A 19,680-nucleotide genomic window follows, 5' to 3' on the forward strand; every position below is an offset into this window, starting at 1 on the left:
TAGACAGAAAATGTTTCCTAACAATCTTTGAAAGTCATTAAGAGTCCACAATTGGTCTCTCCTAATTTGTGCCTTTTGTGTTCTAATTTTCTCTAAATGTATTTTATAACCTAGGTAATTGACAGAATTTCCCCTCTGTATTTTTTCATGAGAAATTGGTAATACCCATTTTGGCCAAACATTCTCTACTTCTTCAAACATTCTGAAGTATCTATGTTTTTATCAGATAGCAAAATGTCATGCATGTAATGGTATATTATAGATTTAGAAAATTTTTTACATATTGTTTCCAATGGCTGACTTAAAAAGTATTGGCATAGGGCAGGGCTATTGAGCATTCCCTGTGAAAGAATAGTCCACTGGCATCTCCTAGTAGGCTAAGAGTTATTATAAGTAGGCACTGTGAAGGCAAGTTTTTCTCTGTCCTTTTCTTGTAATGGTATAATGAAGAAACAATCTTTTAAATCAATAACTATAAGAGGCAATCCTTTTGGTGAGAAGGCAGAGGAATTCTAGATTCTAGAGGGCCCATAAGTTGAATTACTTGTTGACAGCTCTTAGATCTGTCACCATTCTCCATTTACCAGATTTCTTTTTAATAACAAATATAGGATAATTTCAAGGGTTTGTTGATTTTTTTTAATATGATGAGCATCTACTTGCTCCTGTATGAGCTGTTCTAAAGCCTCCAGTTTGTCCTCTGTTAACAGCCACCGTTTAACCCATATGGATTTCTCAGTTAATCATTTTAAAGGTAGGGCTCTAAAGATTTGCTAATTGCTTTGTATTCTTGTACAGCCTGAATGGCTGTTGACCTTTTTGTATAGTATCTTATAATATCCTTCCCAGAATTATGAGTTTCTGGGACTGTAGGAATGTTAATCTGGGTATTCCATTGCTGCAGCAGGTTGTGACCTCATAAATTCATTGCAATATTAGAGACATATGGCCTCAGCTTTCCTCTTTGTCCTTCTGGCATTATGCATCCAACCCATCCCATGCTTTGTTTCTCTTGAGATAGGGTTCTAATTCCTAATAATTGAATATCTGCCTCTTGAAGAGGCCAATTTGGATGCCAAGATTCTGGCGTAATGATACTCATGTCTGCAGCCATGTCTATCAAATGCAAAATTTATATCTTAATTTAACCTATTCCCATTAATCTGTACATCACCATGAGGTCATGGCCTACTTGCATGGTTTTAATATGTCTATCTCCAGTGGCAGCTCCATGGCTTCTCCCTCACTCTGACTTCTTCCTCCCAGCATTCAGTTTAGTTTTTCCCACGTACCTAAATTATGCCCTATCAACAGGCCAAGGCAGTTTCTTTATTCATCAATGGTATTCACAGCATACAGTGGAGAATCCCACATCAGTCAACAATTATAGAGTTTTTCAAACTGAAGTCATACCTAAACCTAGATATTTCTCACATTCACTTAGAGTCTTGGTACCAATCAGAAATGATTTTTGTGACCCCAATTTCCATATTTTAAGTTCCTACACTCCTCAGTTTATGTAAATTTTATGTAGTTGCCACCATAAATAATTGTTGCATTCTATTAGGTATCTAATTTTGTTCTAATGACGGATTAACAGATTGCTACTGTTAAAGTTTGATTTATCTAGTGGAAAACCTGTGAAGATCTCTTTATCTGAGATACTATTCTTGGTGATATGTTTTGACAACATTTAATTTTTAAATTGATACAGACTCTCAAATGTGTTTTGAGTCTATCTGAGTCATTGTGCCATGAACTAAGCTTACTTGTCAATGTGTCTGCTATTGCCACATTGGTATTAGTCAAGCTATGACAGCCACAGCAGGTAATCACTAAAGATCATAATTTTGAAATTTGAAAATATTATATATCAAACACTTGGAATGGCTTGACATGAAGTTGGAAATTAAGATATGTATTATTAGTGAATCATACATTCATGTGCAAAGCCAACTTAAAAGCTATAGCCATAAAACTAAGTCTCCCAATTCCCAATGCAGGGCTTTATCCTCAGCTTTGCCCTGGTGAGATCTTACAGTATTGACTCTCTAGTTTTATGTAGACACTAACTCTAGATCCCCCTGAGAGTCTTGCTAAAAAGAATAATTTTCTCTTCAATGATTATTTCTTCTAGTGGGAACCAATAGAAGTAGATAAGTAAAATGATTTCAATTCTAGTTTTTTAAAGATTTCAATCACCGAGAATCTGGATATATAGTGATGAAAATCAACTTAGCTTCCCTACTTTTAAGCAATATTTCTTCTTAACCTTAGTAACTGTTCCATGACAATCCAGCAACACTGATCTTTGCTAAACCTTCACCTTTACTTCTTCCAATTCATTTTATTCATCAAAAACACAGATCAGGTATATTACTGATGAATAAGGTTAGCCTTTACACCTCTGTTGTCAATGAAGATGCAGATCTACTTTCAAAAATTCCCCTGGTGACACTGAGTTGACTGGTGGAACTTCCATATTATTTTCTAAGGATCTTGTGATATGTAGTTTAGATTGTGGTGTGCTGCTCCTGGTTTTTATATTACTTCCATCCCGGAAAGCCTGATATTTATTTGGATCTTTTAGTTTGATTGTGAAATCATGCTTCATCTCTTAATTTGGTTTAGTTGGTATGATTTGGTTCCTTTTAGATAGTTCATGGGTCCATATTGGGATCCCAGAATCCACCCTAGTCACAGCTTTCTACCCTCAGCCAACATCTGCTGGCAGAATCTTCAGTTATGACGAGTGACTTGCCCTCCGCCCCCTGAAAAGCTTCAGTTGTCTTGTCATTGTCTTCCTGCTCATCTTCATCTGCTCTATAGGGAAAAGCATGCCTTAAATACATCCCTGACACTGCTGCCTGATGAGCGTTTGTTGACAAACTAATTTATTAACACAATAAGTGATTCCTATAAAGCAAAACAGGGATAAACTTCTGTGGTAGTCAAATTCTGATTTGGAGACAGCATGAGTAGGCCTTAAAGTTGTGAAAACTGAAGTCAAAAAGTTCTCAGAACTTGTGTCTCACAGTAGGTTCTCATGCAGTTGTGTCTGCTCCTGCAGGCCCAAGTTCTAGGAATAAAATTTATCTAGCAGATTCATATCAAGGAAATAGAGAAAAGTAAGCAGACTTTATTATAGAACTTAACTGTCTAGTCATTGCAAGGTAATGGATTAAAATCAACTCTTCTTAGGGTAGTGTTAAAATTAATTTATAACTAAATTGTCATTATTATTTTGTACTTTCTAAGATAATTTTACTAATCATGAAAATTATTGACAAAAATGATTTTTAGTACATTTATTGTCCTATGATTTCAAAAACTAAATGATGTTTAACAGCATCGTAGTATTTACGTCTGAGATTTATTGAGGAGTTTTAGGCTCCTTTGCCTCTTTAGTTTTTTGTTTGTGGATCATTTTTAAAAGGCAGTATACCTATTCTGTCATTATTGTGTGGAAATTATTTTTTCTTTCCCATTTCAGGGTTTATTCAGAAATTTAGATGTTTCGCATCTGTATGGATTTAGTATTTGTCTGTGCTTCTGATGCTAAGCTGCAGGACACAAAAATCTTGGTTTCTTTGTGTTCTTACCAACTGATGAGCTGGGAGCATCGTTATGTCTTTGGCTTTGGGTGTCATGCAACTTGCAAACAAATGCCATTGAGAGATGGGAAGGGAGGGTGAATGATGAGATCGTCTTGAACACATAACTAAGCCTGTATGTTATAGAGAACATTAGCAAGCTTGCATTTGCCTTTGTAATACTGTTTATGAATTCCTATTACTTTGACATTAGATACTATCTCTTTATATTTGATGCTAAAATTCTATTTGCACCACTAAAATATGTAATTAAATAAGTTTCTCTATATACAATGTATAATTCAAGTGGTTCTGAATTGTGCTATGGTTCCTTTATCACTGCATTGTTTTTCATGACCCTTCACTAAGTATTTTCTATTATATAGAGCAGGAAAGTAGAAGTTGCCTTTTCTAATTTTTATATATTTTAATGTTCATTGTTCTTTTTCCTGTGCTCAATTTTCAAATATAGATATCATGTGGATTTGTTTGCTTGCTGTAGTTAGATTTGATGTATTTTTTGTGTGAGAGAAAAACATCTGTGTATGTTTGTGAGTTTGTATGTGTTCAAATTAATAGCTAACTCCATAGAAAGAATATTTCTAAGTAATCTACATCCTAGTTAGGATTAGCTTTTTACTAACAAAGCCTAGAGTTATCTAAGATAGTCTCAGATGAGTAACTGTCTTCATCAGGTTGATCTGTGGACACATGTGTGAGGTACTTCATTGATTATCTTAATAGATGTAAGAAAGTCCTATTCACTGTGGGTGTTACCATTTCCTGGGCAGGTGGTCTTGAACTGTTCAAGAAAGCAGGCTAGGAAAGGAAGAGTGAGTCAGAGAGCAGTCAGTGCCTGTCTCCATTTTCCCGCCTTTACTTCCTGCCCTGATTCCCACAAAGATGAATTGTGACCTGAATTGTGAGCCAAATAAATGTTTTCTCCCCAAGATGCTACAGATCAGTGTGTTCTGTCATAGCCACAGTGCAACTGGGACAGACTGTAGGGTATATATTCAATATTACTCATCCATATACCCTCTGTGACCTGTTGCTCTTTTTAGTTATAGCTATATACCCAAAAATAAGTTCTAAGACAGATATTTATAACATATATTTTTAGACAAGAAATGACTCCATCTAATTAATACCATTAGATGCTAAGATAATCCTTCGTGAGGACTTGATTCTGCTGCTGTTTTATATAACTTGAACAAATAATAAGTACTCTTGGCCTTTCCTATTCCCTACTTTTCACTTCTTTTGGGAGTTGAATCAATCTACATTAAAACACTTAGAATGTCTTATTTATGGGTGTTTTCTCAAAGGAAGGTGCATTATAAAATCAGGTCACTTGTTTTATATATCCCTGCAGGGAAATGCATCTCTTTCAAGACTTGTGGCAAGGACGAATGTGTGCCACATAGAAAGGGAGCATGTTCCCACCTCTACTTTATGTAGGTTCGTTACACTTAGTCCTGCGCTCTTGAGAGACAACACAGGTTTGACAGACTCCATGTGCAAGCCTGGATGCTCATCACAATACAAGGATACCCTCCTCTGATCAGTGGTACTTTCTTTCTTGGTGATCCTAAAATAGTGTGTGCTTTGCAATCACAGATTTCTTAAAAATGATAAATTGAAATAAGTAAGGTTGCCATGGTACTCACTAAACCTTGGCATATTAACCAAGTCAGTCTGAACCTAGGGCTGGAGAGATGGCTCAGCCGTTAAAGGCTAGGCTCACAACCAAAAATTAATTTAAACCCATCCATGGAGTGACTCTAGGCTATCTATACCATTTAACTTTTCATGGGATATTTTTGTAAAGTCAAAATGTTTTAATGTGTAATGTTAATTTTAAATATGTAACTAATGGGAATCAGTCCTCCTACTAATGTTATTCTAGACCAAAGTAATGATTGATGCTATCTGTTCAGTAATTGTTCAATATCTACTTATTTTTTATATTTTATAAATATGACTATTACAGAGTTTTCTGAATGTGACTCTAAGAAAGAGTCAATCAAAATGTTGAGCTCTGTGCAAACCACCTGGGCAAGTGTCAGCCTTACAAATGGCTCCACGTTGTACATTGAATTTCAATGTACTGGGCTTTAGGCTCACATGTGGGGTCTGGAAAAAAATAGATAATAAGAATCTGTGCGTTCCCGATAGAAAATCCCCATTGTCTTACAAAGGCCAGCTGGCCTGGGTCTGAAAAATCATGGGATAAAACCGGACTTGCTGAACATAGCGGACAATGAGGACTACTGAGAACTCAAAAACAATGGCAATGGGTTTTTGATCCTACTGCACTGCATGTACTGGCTTTGTGGGAGCCTAGGCAGTTTGGATGCTTACCTTACTAGACCTGGATGGAGGTGGGTGGTCCTTGGACTTCTCACAGGGCAGGGAACCCTGATTGCTCTTTGGGCTGACGAAGGAGGGGGACTTGATTGGGGGAGGGGGAGGGAAATGGGAGGTAGTGGTGGGGAGGAGGCAGAAATCTTTAATAAATAAATAAATAATAATAAAAAGAATCTGTGCAATATAATCAAGCTACCTTGCATGATATACATTCTGCAGTGTTTAAATAAAACCAAATATACAGCTCTGGACAAGAAACGCATTCATTGAAGTATAGGTGAAAACGAAAGCATTCTCTTTCATAAAGGAGTATTTTGTTAGCATGACGTCATCCACCTGAGGGACTGACGTTTGCCAAAGAACTCTATAATCATTTTTGCACAAAAGCTACATGTATGCTACGTCATTGAGATGCTTGATTGCCCTTCTTTTCTTGTGTTTCTGCTTCTATGTACCCCTAAACGAAATACATTATTTACATGATGATGTATATTGAAGGATACAATAATGACTTTGAAGTGACTTTTTAATTTTGTTTAGAAGATTTCATCATTTCATTATATGTTTGCTTTCCTATGAAAGAGAGGAAATAAAGCCAACTTTTGAGCTTTTGTGAAAGACAAATGATATACTGTATAAAGTCCTGACACAAAATAAATGGCCAATCAATCATAGTTTACAGCGTTATTACCCAACAATCACAAGCAGATCAAGAGCCTGGAAGACCACACTTTCAAAACGCAATCTTTCCATGAGTTATGACCCAGGATAGAAGTTAAATAAGTGCCAAGACTTCTTCATGAAGTCACAGAGGTAGGTATAAAATCCCTACTTCTATGAAATAACATTAGATTATTTATCTTTGCACTCCTGGCTGCAGGGTTTATATGCACTAGCTTGCAGGGTTCCCTGGTGGGTGTGGACATAGGTGGCAATATTTCCCTTGATGTTCATGATCAGAAGAGAGTTTTTTTCTTCTTATGTTCTTTGGAAAAATTCATGGGATCTGATGTGGATTTCTGGCGTTCTGTATAACAAATCATCCAACGTGACTAAACTTTAATCAGAGTTTAAGAATTTGGGGCCGGAAGCGAGTCAAGGATAATTTATTTTAGAATGGTTGCCTTATGAATGTTCTGAAACAGTATTATTCTGAGTGTGTCCGACTGTATTAGAAAGAGTAAATTAATCTGCCTATTTAAATGTTAAGGATTCTATTTTTATATTACACATACTTTTCATATTAAAGGATAGTGTTGATTTTAAAACTATACTTTATTTCACTAAATGCTATTTGAAATATAAATGATGCCAAATCTATGCCTTGACAGAGACCAAAGAGAAAATGGATAGAAATAACAGTTATACTTTAGTTTTTATTAATGTTCTGGAGGGAAAGCGATTTTTAAAAATACAGTTGCAAGCTTAAATACCGAGAAACATCTACGAGGTCGTGTCTAGTTTTTGTTAACAAAACATGCAGTACTCTAAGAAGAAAACAACATTTCTCAGTGTTACCATGAGGGTAAATATAATCCACTGGATTTGTTTTGATTATGTATTTAGAAAAGGAAAAGCTCTTGGACTCTTAAGACAGGACTCGGGCTGCAATTGCTGTATCAGCTTCCTGCAGCAGACCAGGACATGTACATGAATATGCTGTGTACATTTATGACATTCACACATCAATGAACAGTGCTTTCAAATATGGAATCTGGCTTCTTATGGCCCATGTTTGGGAATAAAAAATTGGTAACCGGTTTTTCTAAGTGAGAAATTTTTATGTGATTGTTATGTAGTTCTTGAAACTAAAACTGGGCATAAGCAATATAAAAATATCAATGAAAATACCATTACATTCTTAATTAAAATTTCTGATATGAATCTTTAATAAATGAACCTCCTCACTTCCACCATTTTGGTGACAGAAAAGGCTCTTCAAATATTAACTAACCTTTCATTCTAACAGAATGGCTACAAGCTCCATCCCCACTTCCTGCTGAAGATTCTTGGATTTTCTCTGATAACAAATTGCAATGAGCCTAGACAAACTGTGTTCCATCTCAATCTATAAACATCAGACCTGTGAGGTGTACTGGGAAATGATTCAGCTTTTCTGGAAGAACTTGGAAAACTGTATTCGACAGGAGGCAGAGAAGAAAGTGAAATAGAGTAAGATACATTGTGTAGATTCTCAGTAGCCGCAGACTGCATTTGTATGCAGTGGTTACATCGAATCTGCAAGAACAAAATCTTTTAGAGCACTTCCTGCCTGCTTTCTTGTTCTATCTGCTCACCATTTCACTTCGTTGTGTCTGGAGCCAAATTCAACCCCACTAACCGTGGGCATCTCTCTCTCTGGCTTCACCTTCTATCTATGTGTCTCTAATGAAGCTGACAAGTTCAATATAGAAGCAAGAAAACTACAGAACTGGATATGTGTGCCTGAGCCCTAGTTTGGCTCTGATGCTGCCTGCCACTGAATGTCTTCACAGTGGCTAACTCAACCATCCCTTCCACTGCAGCTGCAGCAGGCAATATCCAGGATCACTGCAAAAACAGAACGGCCACTTTATTTGCTGACTCCAGATCTATAAAGCTCTCACCTTACAAACCTTCCCTCTTTAATCTTTTGAATATAAATTAAAGGGAATTTAATAAGAATCAAATACAAAATACAAACCAGTCTTTGTTCTCTGTCGTGTCTCCTGCTCTTAGCAGTGTCTCTGCTTTGTTAACTTTTATTTTCAAAGATTTTCTTTATATTGGCTCTTCTTATATTTATTTATGCATAATTCCATTTCTCTAGTCTTAACAAGAGTTCACTATCAAGTTTTATACATATAATGCATATATGTATATAGTTCATATAAATATATAACTCATATATGCATATAAAACATACAATATGTAAACTGGGTAAAGTATTAATTCCTATTTCATAGGATCATTATGACATAATCAGCTAAAATATACACAGTACTTAAAGTCTGAAAAATAATAAAGATCCTGTTATTATCACCCTGTTAGCATCTAGTTACAAAAGCAAGAAATCAAGAAATAACATTTCTTCTATCTTCTATTATCTATCTATCATCTATCTATCCATCTATTTATTTATCATTTATCTTTCTCACTCTTCTGTTTTAGACAGCATCAAGCCCCCTGAATTCTACCTCTAAAATCTATGCTGTCTCCACTGCTTAATCCTTCTAGTTTACTTTTCTACACTTCAGTGATCATTCATGCAGATTTCTTTCCAAGTCTCCTAACCTACTTTCAGACTGTGAACCATGTCTTGTTCACTGGTATCTTGCACCAAGTTTACTGGCGAGTGCAGTGAGGCCCCTCTGTTGATGCATTTACTGATTGTGGCTGCTTCAACTCTGCAATGGTAGTACTGAGCAGTTGGGAGAGAGCATCTAACTGGCACACTTGAAATGTTCACTCACTCACAGCCATTCGCTCAGTGATACGGTAAACTCTAACAAAAGCCTCTATTTCATACTTAGATCGTAATTTTGTAGTTGTTAGGAAAACTTAACTACATGAAGACAATATCCGTGATGCTTCCTGCTCACTTCTACATTCTTACATTCATCTTCAACCTCATCACTCTACTACCAATGAATCAACAGCTATAATGATTACTATTTCATACTTCAAGCAGTTTTCTCGCAGGACTCCAGGAAGCAGGCTGTCTCTTTATTCTCTCTAGAATATCTTTATCTGTTTTCTCTGCCTGAGTAATTACTGCTCATTACTCCAACCTTAGTAAAATTAGCTCCTGGCCCTCACTACGTTAAGTTAGCTGGGTTTTGTCTTTATCCTTAACATCAATCACACTTAGTATTCTAAGAGTTCCATGCAGTCAGGTTAACTACTGTAACCTCAATTTATTATAAAGCCCACCTCATGATAGATATATTGAATAAAACAGTTAAGTAAAAATGAATGAATAATTATAGTATTAATCCAGAAATTCCCCTCAGCTATCTGTCTGAAAATGTGTGATTCTGCTGGCTTCTAAGCATCTTTCCAGATCACAAGGCTTTCCTCAGACCCAAAGGGTAGGAAGCTCTTGGACAGAACCACATCTAGGAAACAGATAGATTTACTTTGTGTGTGTGTGTCACAGATGCCTGGTCCTGGGGTAAACTGCTTCCATTCCCTATGACCATTTGAAATGAAAAAAAAGTAGCAAAATTTTAAAACAATAAGAAAATCATAAAAACTACAGCAGACCACAATTTACTATAACAACTAAGAGTTTGTTCCTAACTTTAATTATTTGCCTAAAATAATTATCATGATGGTACATATTCTGAGCTGAGTCTTAAGTCCTCAGCGTAGCTAGTATTGTAGAAAGGATATAAGCTGCTGTTTGATCACACATTTCAAGCGAAGAATCATTAAGTAAAGAGATTCATGGTAAACAAGACATGAGCACTTAGCTTTTTTCTTTGAAGGCCAATTAGTACTCATGGCTGTGATGCTCTATCCCTGTGTCTCCAGGGAACACCTTTGCATTTTGCCTTTAGCAAGGATGTGGACTTAGGTTAACATCCCCCAAAATTCTTTAAGATTTTACAAAGAAAATGGTTGCTTTCAACAGTTTTACATAAAATGTAAATGTGCAACAATCAACCACATTAACAACTGGATTTTGTTCCTTTTTTTTTTTTTCTTTGAGCTATAGGACCATAAAAAGAAAAAATCTTTTGTCTCAATAGCTATTTTTTATGATGGTTTTTTATGTGCTTTCTTAGAGAAAAGTTATAAAACTTGGGTCTCTCAGTTTCCATCAGAGGTATACAGTGCTCCTTCTTTTTTTGTGCAAATCACAGAGGAGCCATAACTGTATGTATTTCCACATCCGATGTAAAATTCATGTCGCACTTGTGACTTATGCAAGGAAAATAGGAAGCTCCATTAGACAGACCTACAATTTGTCTGTGAATAGCTAGTTGCGGCTGGGGAGTACTTTCCTTTGAAATCATTAAATCTTTACAGCTAAGCCCTCCTTCTGTCTTGACAGATTCTACACATTACTTCATCATCTGTATCAAATGATCTTTAAGAAATGCCTTAATGACTTCTGCGAAGGCTAAAGTTCACCCGCCACGTGCCTCACATTTAGAACTACATCCTCAGGCACGATCCATCCTGCCTCTTTGACGGTGCTAGCACAAAGCCCTGTCAGAATTTCAGTGTGGCTTCACATAATCTTCTGTTACTGATAGATATTTCTGAGCCAAGTGAATAAGAAAATAATGCAAACTTTAAACATCCTTTAGCTGCTTTAAGTTCCTGTGCTTATTGCACACAGGAATTCAAAGTGTGGTTAAAAAATAAAATTTAAACACATCTTCAATAAGACAGAAATAACTGTTCTTCGCATTTCTGTCAAAATTGATATTTCTACTCATTCTTCCAGCATAGCCTAACCCAGTCCTCTTTCTGAGAGACAACTCCATTTGCAGATTTTTGTGATGAAAATTGTGTGTTGGATAATATTACAACTTTAAATGAATGAGAAGTTTACAGTATCTTGAGATGCATTTTTTAATGCTAAGTCCTGACCAAAAAAAAAAATGAATGTATCAAGCTAGATTATAAACAAGGTACTTGAAAATAACAGAAGTTCTTTAGATTTTTCTTAGCTGTCATGAACAGCATAGAGGAGAGAGGAGATCCCAAAGGCCTATAAAATATTCTCGGCATCAAGAAGCTCGAGGTCTCCATTTCATTTAATAGTAGCTTATGTTTAGAATCAAATCAATGTTCAGCCACCCAACCAATGCTAGTTATAATTTTCCTGTTCTGAAACATTTAATAGTTCAAAGGCAATTTTTGATTGCTAATCTTGAGAATTCAACATAGAAATAAAGATAAATAAAATTTGTTATATAATTTCATCAGTGAAGATGGCCTTTCTATTGCAGGGGAAACAGGCACTTGGCATAAGGCTGTGGTGATTTCCTGTGTAAACCCTGCCCTCTCCACCTACAAATGCATACAAAGTGCCAAGAGCCTATTATGAGACATCATATGATAAGGGCAAGATAGAGGGGAGAATTGCTGAGAAACACATTCTGTTTTCATGCTTTCTTTCTTGATAATGTCACACATGAGCACAACATCTGCATCATGCCTCACTCCCAAATTCCTGATGTCCTTTTCAATTACTATTGTTACATGTTTGCACGTGTGTGTATATTACGCACACATGTATATGTAATCTACTGAGTATTTTTAGAAACAAATTATTTTAAATATTTTTCCTCCAATATATTTCATTCATGTTATTTCCCCTCCACTAGTTCCTCTCAGACCCCTGTACACCCCTTACTCACCTGAATCATTCTCTTTCTCTCTTAAAACAAAAATTAAAAAAAAAGCCAATTAGACCAAAAAATGCAGTGAGACAAAAGAAGGCACAGAGTCTTCTTGTGTTGGTGAACTACTGCTGGGCATAGGGCCTGCATTGGAATTCAGATACCCTATTGGAGAAAACTGATTATCTTTCGCCAGTGGGTATTACTATAGTGTCTTAGTCAGGAGTATGACTTCATGTCCACTTCTCTTTCTTAATGCTGGGAATGTTTTTCTGGTTTGTACATGTGCTGGGTTTTTTTTTAAAAAAATAAGTTAATGTTGCATAGTCCTGACAAGGATACAGGGAAAACATATCATATATTACTGTTAGGATTGCTACTGTCTGCCAGTACTTATTGAAATAAAAAATGGGCATGCCCTTTGACCATTAATCCAGCTTTTGGGAATGTCTCCCGTAAACCATGAAAGCAACAGTGTAGTGATCAGGGTCTCCATTTGACACCAAAGGAGAAAGATGCATGAAATGAACCGTGAGCTATAGGGACAGTTGACCAACATGCTCCTATAACAGAGTTCCATGCACCCATGAATGAGGAAAAGCCAGGTAATATTTATCTCATAAAACCTTTAGGATTAAATAGAAAATATAAAAGCTTTAAATAAGAAGGAAAAAAACAGCTAAATGGCTCACTGTGGGGAGAAATGTGCTGCAGGGACCAGGTGGAATGCTGTACAAACTGTTGCTATGGGAAACAGATTTGCTGCAGATGAAGGCAGAAAAGTTTCTCTATTTAACTCCCAACTCTTTTGTTTGACTCCTGCTGTAAAACTGTTAGCAAATTCACCAAAGTCTATTTGTTGCTTAAAAATCCATCATTTACGTTTAGAAAATAATAGTGCAGGCTTTCTGAGGCTTTGTGGAAGTCTGAAAGAGAAGGACTTGGTTCCCTGATGGTTTCACAACCATGTGGAAAGCAACTTGTATCCACTGGCACACGGCCCTAATTGTGATTACGTTTCATTGAGCTCAGCCTATTAAGTGCTTAAATTACCAGATAACTGAATCTATGTTTCTAATAGCGGGAAGTATATTAACAGTGCCTCTGTTCCCTATTGTAGCCCTGTTCCAACAATCACTTGGATGAAGGTTAACGGTTACATTCCCAGTAAGTCCAGACTGCGGAAATCCCAGGCTGTGCTGGAGATCCCCAACCTGCAGTTAGATGATGCTGGAATATATGAATGCACAGCTGAGAACTCCCGTGGAAAAAACTCCTTTCGTGGACAGCTGCAGATATACAGTAAGTGCTTCAGAAAACTACAAGGCTTTCCTCCCGAGGGTGAGATAGAAAATGCAAACTGAACTGAACATTGCTCACCTGACACTGAAAATCCAAGTGATAACTGGAAACTGCATTTCTTTGGTTTAGTTTCCTCGTGTAGAATGAGCCTGCACGTGAAAATAAACAAGGAATTGTCATCCTCTGTGTAGATGATTGAGAATTTATATCCAGAAAATTAGACCTTTACCTGGTACTAACTACTATTATCTGATAAGTTAAAGTTTTATTTTATTAACTATGTTTAACTTGTTTTAGCCCTTGGATTATCACAGGGGTCAAAATTTTGTGCCTGTTCATCAAATCCTGCCCAGCTGCTGATTTGGGTAAACATCCATTTGTTTATAAATGCTCTATTTCAGCATTTGCTTGGCTCTCATGGAATTAAGTGGAGGCAGGGACCTGTTGTGTTGCAAAGACTGAAATATTTGCTATCCAGGAGTTCTGAGAAGTTTGCTGAGCTCTGGCCTGAGCTAATACGTCCATATGACAAACAGCTCTTGCTACCTGCAGGTGTTTGTTTTCCGAAAATGCTAGTCAGCCAACCAAGCGATGTAGGAAGTGGATTATGGAGTTCAGACGGCTTGCATGCTCACATTGGCCCCTAAGGGTCAGATATATCCACTTTTCACATGAGCCTACACAGGTCGGTAAAGGATAATATGCTTATGCCCCAGCTGAAGAAAAGAATCAGGAGAGGGACACAGGAATCCAGGGCAGCCAGAAGAACAGAGCCCGGAAATGCCATGGCTGAGTCATCATAGACATGTCACTCTGTTTCTCAAGACCGCTTCTCTTGTAAACCTAAATGCACAGCCACGAGACTCTGCAAGAAAATCCGGAAATGCTGTTGATAACATCATTCAACCTTCCTTTCTATGGCTTCAATAGCTCCTCCAGGAATTCATCCCTTCAGCAGATTGTGCCATGAGAATTTCATCCATCCATGTTTACTAAGTGCCTCTTACTACTCCGGATGCTAACAAAAACGTTGAATTAGAAAAAAAGTGAATTTCAAATTAGCGCTAAAAACAGAAAGGATCGTGAGGATTCTAGGACAACCACATTCTGTCCTGAAAACTTTCGGACTTTAAAACCATCAGAATCTGAAAGGCTGAATGGGATAAAGCATTTGGGTAGAAGGACACTCCTAGGCGCTGAAAAGCCTGTAGGATGTGTTTGGGTACCAGGACAGGAACTTTCAGAATGTGTGTGTACCTGTTACTAATTTTGGATGAAACTCAGTATTTGTAACTGCTCATAATTTCTTAAAGCAAATAATTAAGACAATCAGCCAACAAAGAGAAAACCATTGGTTTGCCATACCCCCACTGAAATGCATTTTTATTCTTATAGTGACAGGATCAAGTATTAACCCTCTTTACAGAAAAAAAATGGCAATAAAGGACAATTAAACCAGAATTGTATGGTTTAAAACCACAAAAGAGACTAAGGAATACTTATTGCTGCATGTGCTATTGCAAACCGTTTCCCACACATCTCTGTTGTAAAGAATGCAATATTCCTAATGAGAATGAGTTGTAGATGGGGACGAGGGGCCCAGAGTTCCTAGCTGACTAAGACCCTTGGCCCCTCTTCTTGACTCAGCTGGTTGGTTTGTAGGCAGTGCCCACTTCTGCAAAGAGTACCAAAATAATTTCTCTTAACTTAATCTGAATCATTACTTTGAGTTTTAAATGTATAGATTGTTGCCAAAGCAGAACAACTAGGTCCTTTTTAACCACTTGCCATGTCTGGTTGACATACCAGAAAGGCATCTTGAAAGGATGTGACCTCTTATCCTAATTAGAATGGCTTCTGGCCAGACTCCATCATGGCACCACACATTTAGATTTGTTCTAAGTAACCCCACTTTGTGTCTCTTTCCTTGGGGACTTAGGAAGAGCTCCTTGTTTCACTCCCCAAAATATCTGGGTTCACACAACTTCTGTAACTCAGAAAGTTGTGACTATAGAATAAAGATAGGTCCTGATGAGCATTTATGTTTAACTAACAGCAGATACGCATATTAGTAAACTTTCCATTACTGGGATATAATACCTAGGATAATCATCTTGAAAAGAAGGGAGATTAGTGCTGAGTCATGCTTTCAGAGGCTTCAATCCAGGTATCCTGTCTTTGTCACATGCTGTGAGATAGCACATGGTGGAAAAAATATTCACCTCATGTCTACTAGGAAGAAGAGGGAAAGGAGGGAGAGGAAGGGGCTTGAGCCCAATTATAACGTACCCCCAGAACACTAAGAATCTTCAGACGGACAGACCCCAACTACTAAGGTTCCAGCCCTCCCCATCAGCGCCAGCCTGTTAGCCAAGCCTTCACACATAGGGAAGCTCCCCATGGGTAGCCTCACGGGTACCACAGTCTTGGCTATTCTCCTGTATCTGAGGATCTTATTAGGTTCCAGATGGAGTAGTTGGGTATTCAGAAGTTCTGAGGTAGGCCATTTTGTCAAAACCTTAGAACTATCATATCTGGTAGGTGTTTGGGTTATTTTTTAGGAACATTGATATTAAAACATAATGTAACAAATGATAAAACATGAAGGAGCCCAAGTGGTTAAATTGAAAAGTAAAATAAAGGTAAATTTATATGAGTAGTATAAACAGATTTAAACTACAAAATTCAAGGAAAAAATGAATAGCAAAATTGAAGGTATTACATTTGGGGGTGATTTGAATTTTAAAATAAACTGTATAATTGTTAAGGTGAATGTACTCTGTTATCATGTACAGTAGTTTTAGGAGTTAATTTTCTTGATTATCTCTGTCACCTCTATTTTCTGATGATTTACTCAAAAGCCCTGTTTAAAATTGCCATTCAAAAATGCATTCCATATTAAATTGAACCTTGCTTGTTAGCAGTCTCAATTAAAATAAAAGAAAAAGATTAATAAGAAGAAAACAGGTAAAGACAGAAAGAGAGAAATAAGGAGAGAGGGGGGACGAAATCATTGAAGAAATGGTGAACGGAAGAGAACAGAGAGGAAAAAGACAGACAGTAATGTGTCCTGCCACAATGGAAGCACTTCTACGGGAGGCTGATGAAAGAAGTGTTTACTGTACAGAAAACATAAAGATTTGTGATCTACAATATAAAAAGTAACATATGAAGCCACGGACAGTAATTTTGGGTGGTGACAATCTCTAAATTGTATCTATGATTTAGACTTGACTTGAATTTAATGTATCTGCAACCAGGGTCTTTAGGGTAGAGGTAGGTTGTACTTTTTCAAACCACCATGGAAGGACACAGTTGCATTGTTGGTACAGATAAGTCTAGATATACTGACTGGCTTTAAGCCCCTGGGCAGCATCTTCACAAATTTTAATATATTCTATTATCTACAGATTAATTCTGCACATTCTCAAGATAATTTATTTATCTTGAAATATGTATATTTGTAGAACTTAGCATGCTATCCAGGAAGGAGTGGATAACACTGATTGTAAATCTTATTATGATGATTACTGCTTTTTTGTGAACACCACCCTGCAGGGTTCAGTGTGAGGCAAGTGAGTGAGAAGAGTGAGGAGTGGCTGCTAACAGTTACCAAGATCTTATGTTCAAGATTGCACATGGCCAGGGCTTCCCACATTAGCCACATTGGCACTTAATGATGAGGATATTACACCTACTGAGATTTAAAACCATTACGACAAGTTGAGTTGAATGCATGCGCTGTGTTTAGATGGATGTAGGTGTGAGTCAAGGAAGGATGCTCAGAATGGTCAGGGAGAGGCCTGGAGGACACAGGAAACACATTCTATTGTGGATGGGGAAAGGAGTCAAAGTGATGCAGAGGGATCCATTTGAGCTGAAACTTGCACAGACCGTTTTCTTCCTGTCTCCAGCCAGCTCTGTGCTTACCCAGCATGCGCACTGCATGAGATGTTGTAAACAATTGTGAGAAATTAGCTATGGACTATGAGCCTAAGGCTTTGCTTAGAAACAATGAACAGAGCTAGAGGAAGAGGTGTCTAAGCTACCTGCTAGACAGACCTGTTTTCTTGGGCCTAGACCCGCCCCTAGGGCACATTCTATGCCCTACCCCCACAAACCACACCCCCCAGCAACCAGGCAGTAGCATCCTTTCTTCCCACCCGCAACATCCCCTCCTCATTGGCAAATACTGAAGCCACAGGTGCCACCACCAACAATTAGAGGAAGAGATAGGAAGAGGGCAGTGTAAGAATACATTCAACAACATAAAGAGCAATACGACATCACCAGAAATGAGTGGTTCTACAACAGCGAGTCCTGAACATCCCAACACAGAGGAAGCAGAGAAAACAACCTTAAAAATAACTATGACAATGGTAGAGACCCTAAAAAGGAAATGAGAAATTCCCTTAAATAAATGGAGGAAAAAATAAACAGAAAATTGGAAGAAATCAAAAAATCCCATAAAGAAAACCAAGAACAAACAACAAGTAAAGGAAACAGTCCAAGATTTGAGCATCACAGTAGAGGCAATAAAGAAAACACAAATTGAGGAATTCTGGAAGTGGAAAATCTGGGTAAAGGAACAGGAACTATAGATGCAAGCATAACCAACAGAATACAAAAGATAGAAGAGAGAATCTCGAGCATTAAAGATACTACAGAGAAAATAGATTCATCAATCAAAGAAAATATTGAATCCAACAAATTCTTACCACAAAACATCCAAGAAATCTGGGACACCATGAAAAGGCCAAACCTAAGAATAATAGGGCTAGAAGAAGGAGAAGAAGTCCAGCTCAAGAGCATAGAACAGAGCCAGGCAGTGGTGGCACACGACTTTAAAGTCCCAGTACTAGGGAGTCAGAGTTTGGGGCCAGACTTGTCTACAAAGCAAGTTCCATGATAGCTAGGGCTACACAGAGAAATCTGTCTCAGGAAACAAAAATAAAACAAATAAACAAAAAGAACAGATACGCAGCATTAAATTAAACCTCCCGATCACAAAAATGATAAACTGAATTTTAAGTGCTACAAGCAAACAAACAAAACAGAGTAGAATCAGTCTAACCTGGAAATGGTAACTGAAGGTCAATTCTTACCAACATTTCTGCTAACTATCTTATGAGGGAGATGATTCCTCTGGATATATTAAAGTTCTTGCAATTAGTCTTCAAAATTTGTGTTTGACTTTTCTTGGATTTCAAAGGGTGGTTTACTGCTAGAAATATACACGGATTCACCATAGAAAATAATGTAACTTTCTAAATTCCTGGTTTCCACAATCATCCATGATGCCACAACCTTGTTTCTATGGGGAAACATTTTTTTTATTTGAATTTACTATTCTGAAAATGGTGCCACATTTGTGATCATACTTGATTAAAAATAGAACTGAAGTTATCTGTGGGTGATGGATTGAGGCAGAGACTCAATCACTATTTATTATGTTCAATCATCATAGCAGCCCATGGAAACGGGACTTACCATCTACAACTTACAAATGAGGCTCATTAAAGTAAAGGAACTCATTTCCAATTATAGATTACAGCAAGGGCACCACAAACTGGGTCTTGAACCTATATTCACCCCCAACTGTATCATTCAACACTGTACATTAACTCTCGCTGGCTCACAGCTGAGAGTCATAATACTAAAATTGATCTATGTCAGTAAAATATGTTGAGTCCTCAATACTTAAGACACAGGAACAGGGAAGCAGCCAATAACACTTACCGTATGTCAGGAGAGACTTCCAGAGTTCCCAGCGACAAGAGGTAATAAGCAATAGCTTTCTTTATGCACATCTGCTTTGCGCAGTACAAAATGGAACCCAGAGACAGTTCTGAAGCCCAAAAGTATCACGTGAGTAGCTGCCAGGATACTGGCATCTGGGGCGGTTCTTATCGTTTCTCACTCCAGAAGATCATATGTCTCCTCAGTTTTCCAAACCCTGACAGACATGGTCCAACAAAAGCCACATTAAAGTTATGAAGTTTATTGCAAATTCAGCCAAATCTGGGATTTTTTTCTTTTAGATTGCATATATGTGTGAGTCTGTATGTGTGCATGTG

The 19,680-nt window shown here is 37.3% G+C and overlaps 1 protein-coding gene across 2 annotated transcripts in view; it reads left to right on the forward strand.

Annotated features, from left to right (window-relative positions):
- Cntn5 (contactin 5) overlaps positions 1–19,680 on the forward strand; it is a 1,171,096-nt gene that overhangs the window by 891,520 nt on the left and 259,896 nt on the right. For both annotated transcript variants that reach the window (XM_075966832.1, XM_075966833.1), the window contains one exon: positions 13,422–13,603. In XM_075966832.1, coding sequence (XP_075822947.1) covers positions 13,422–13,603 — 182 coding nt within the window. The remainder of the gene's footprint in view (positions 1–13,421; positions 13,604–19,680) is intronic.

Source organism: Microtus pennsylvanicus, chromosome 3 (genome assembly GCF_037038515.1).
Source record: "Microtus pennsylvanicus isolate mMicPen1 chromosome 3, mMicPen1.hap1, whole genome shotgun sequence".
Classification (NCBI taxonomy): domain Eukaryota; kingdom Metazoa; phylum Chordata; class Mammalia; order Rodentia; family Cricetidae; genus Microtus; species Microtus pennsylvanicus.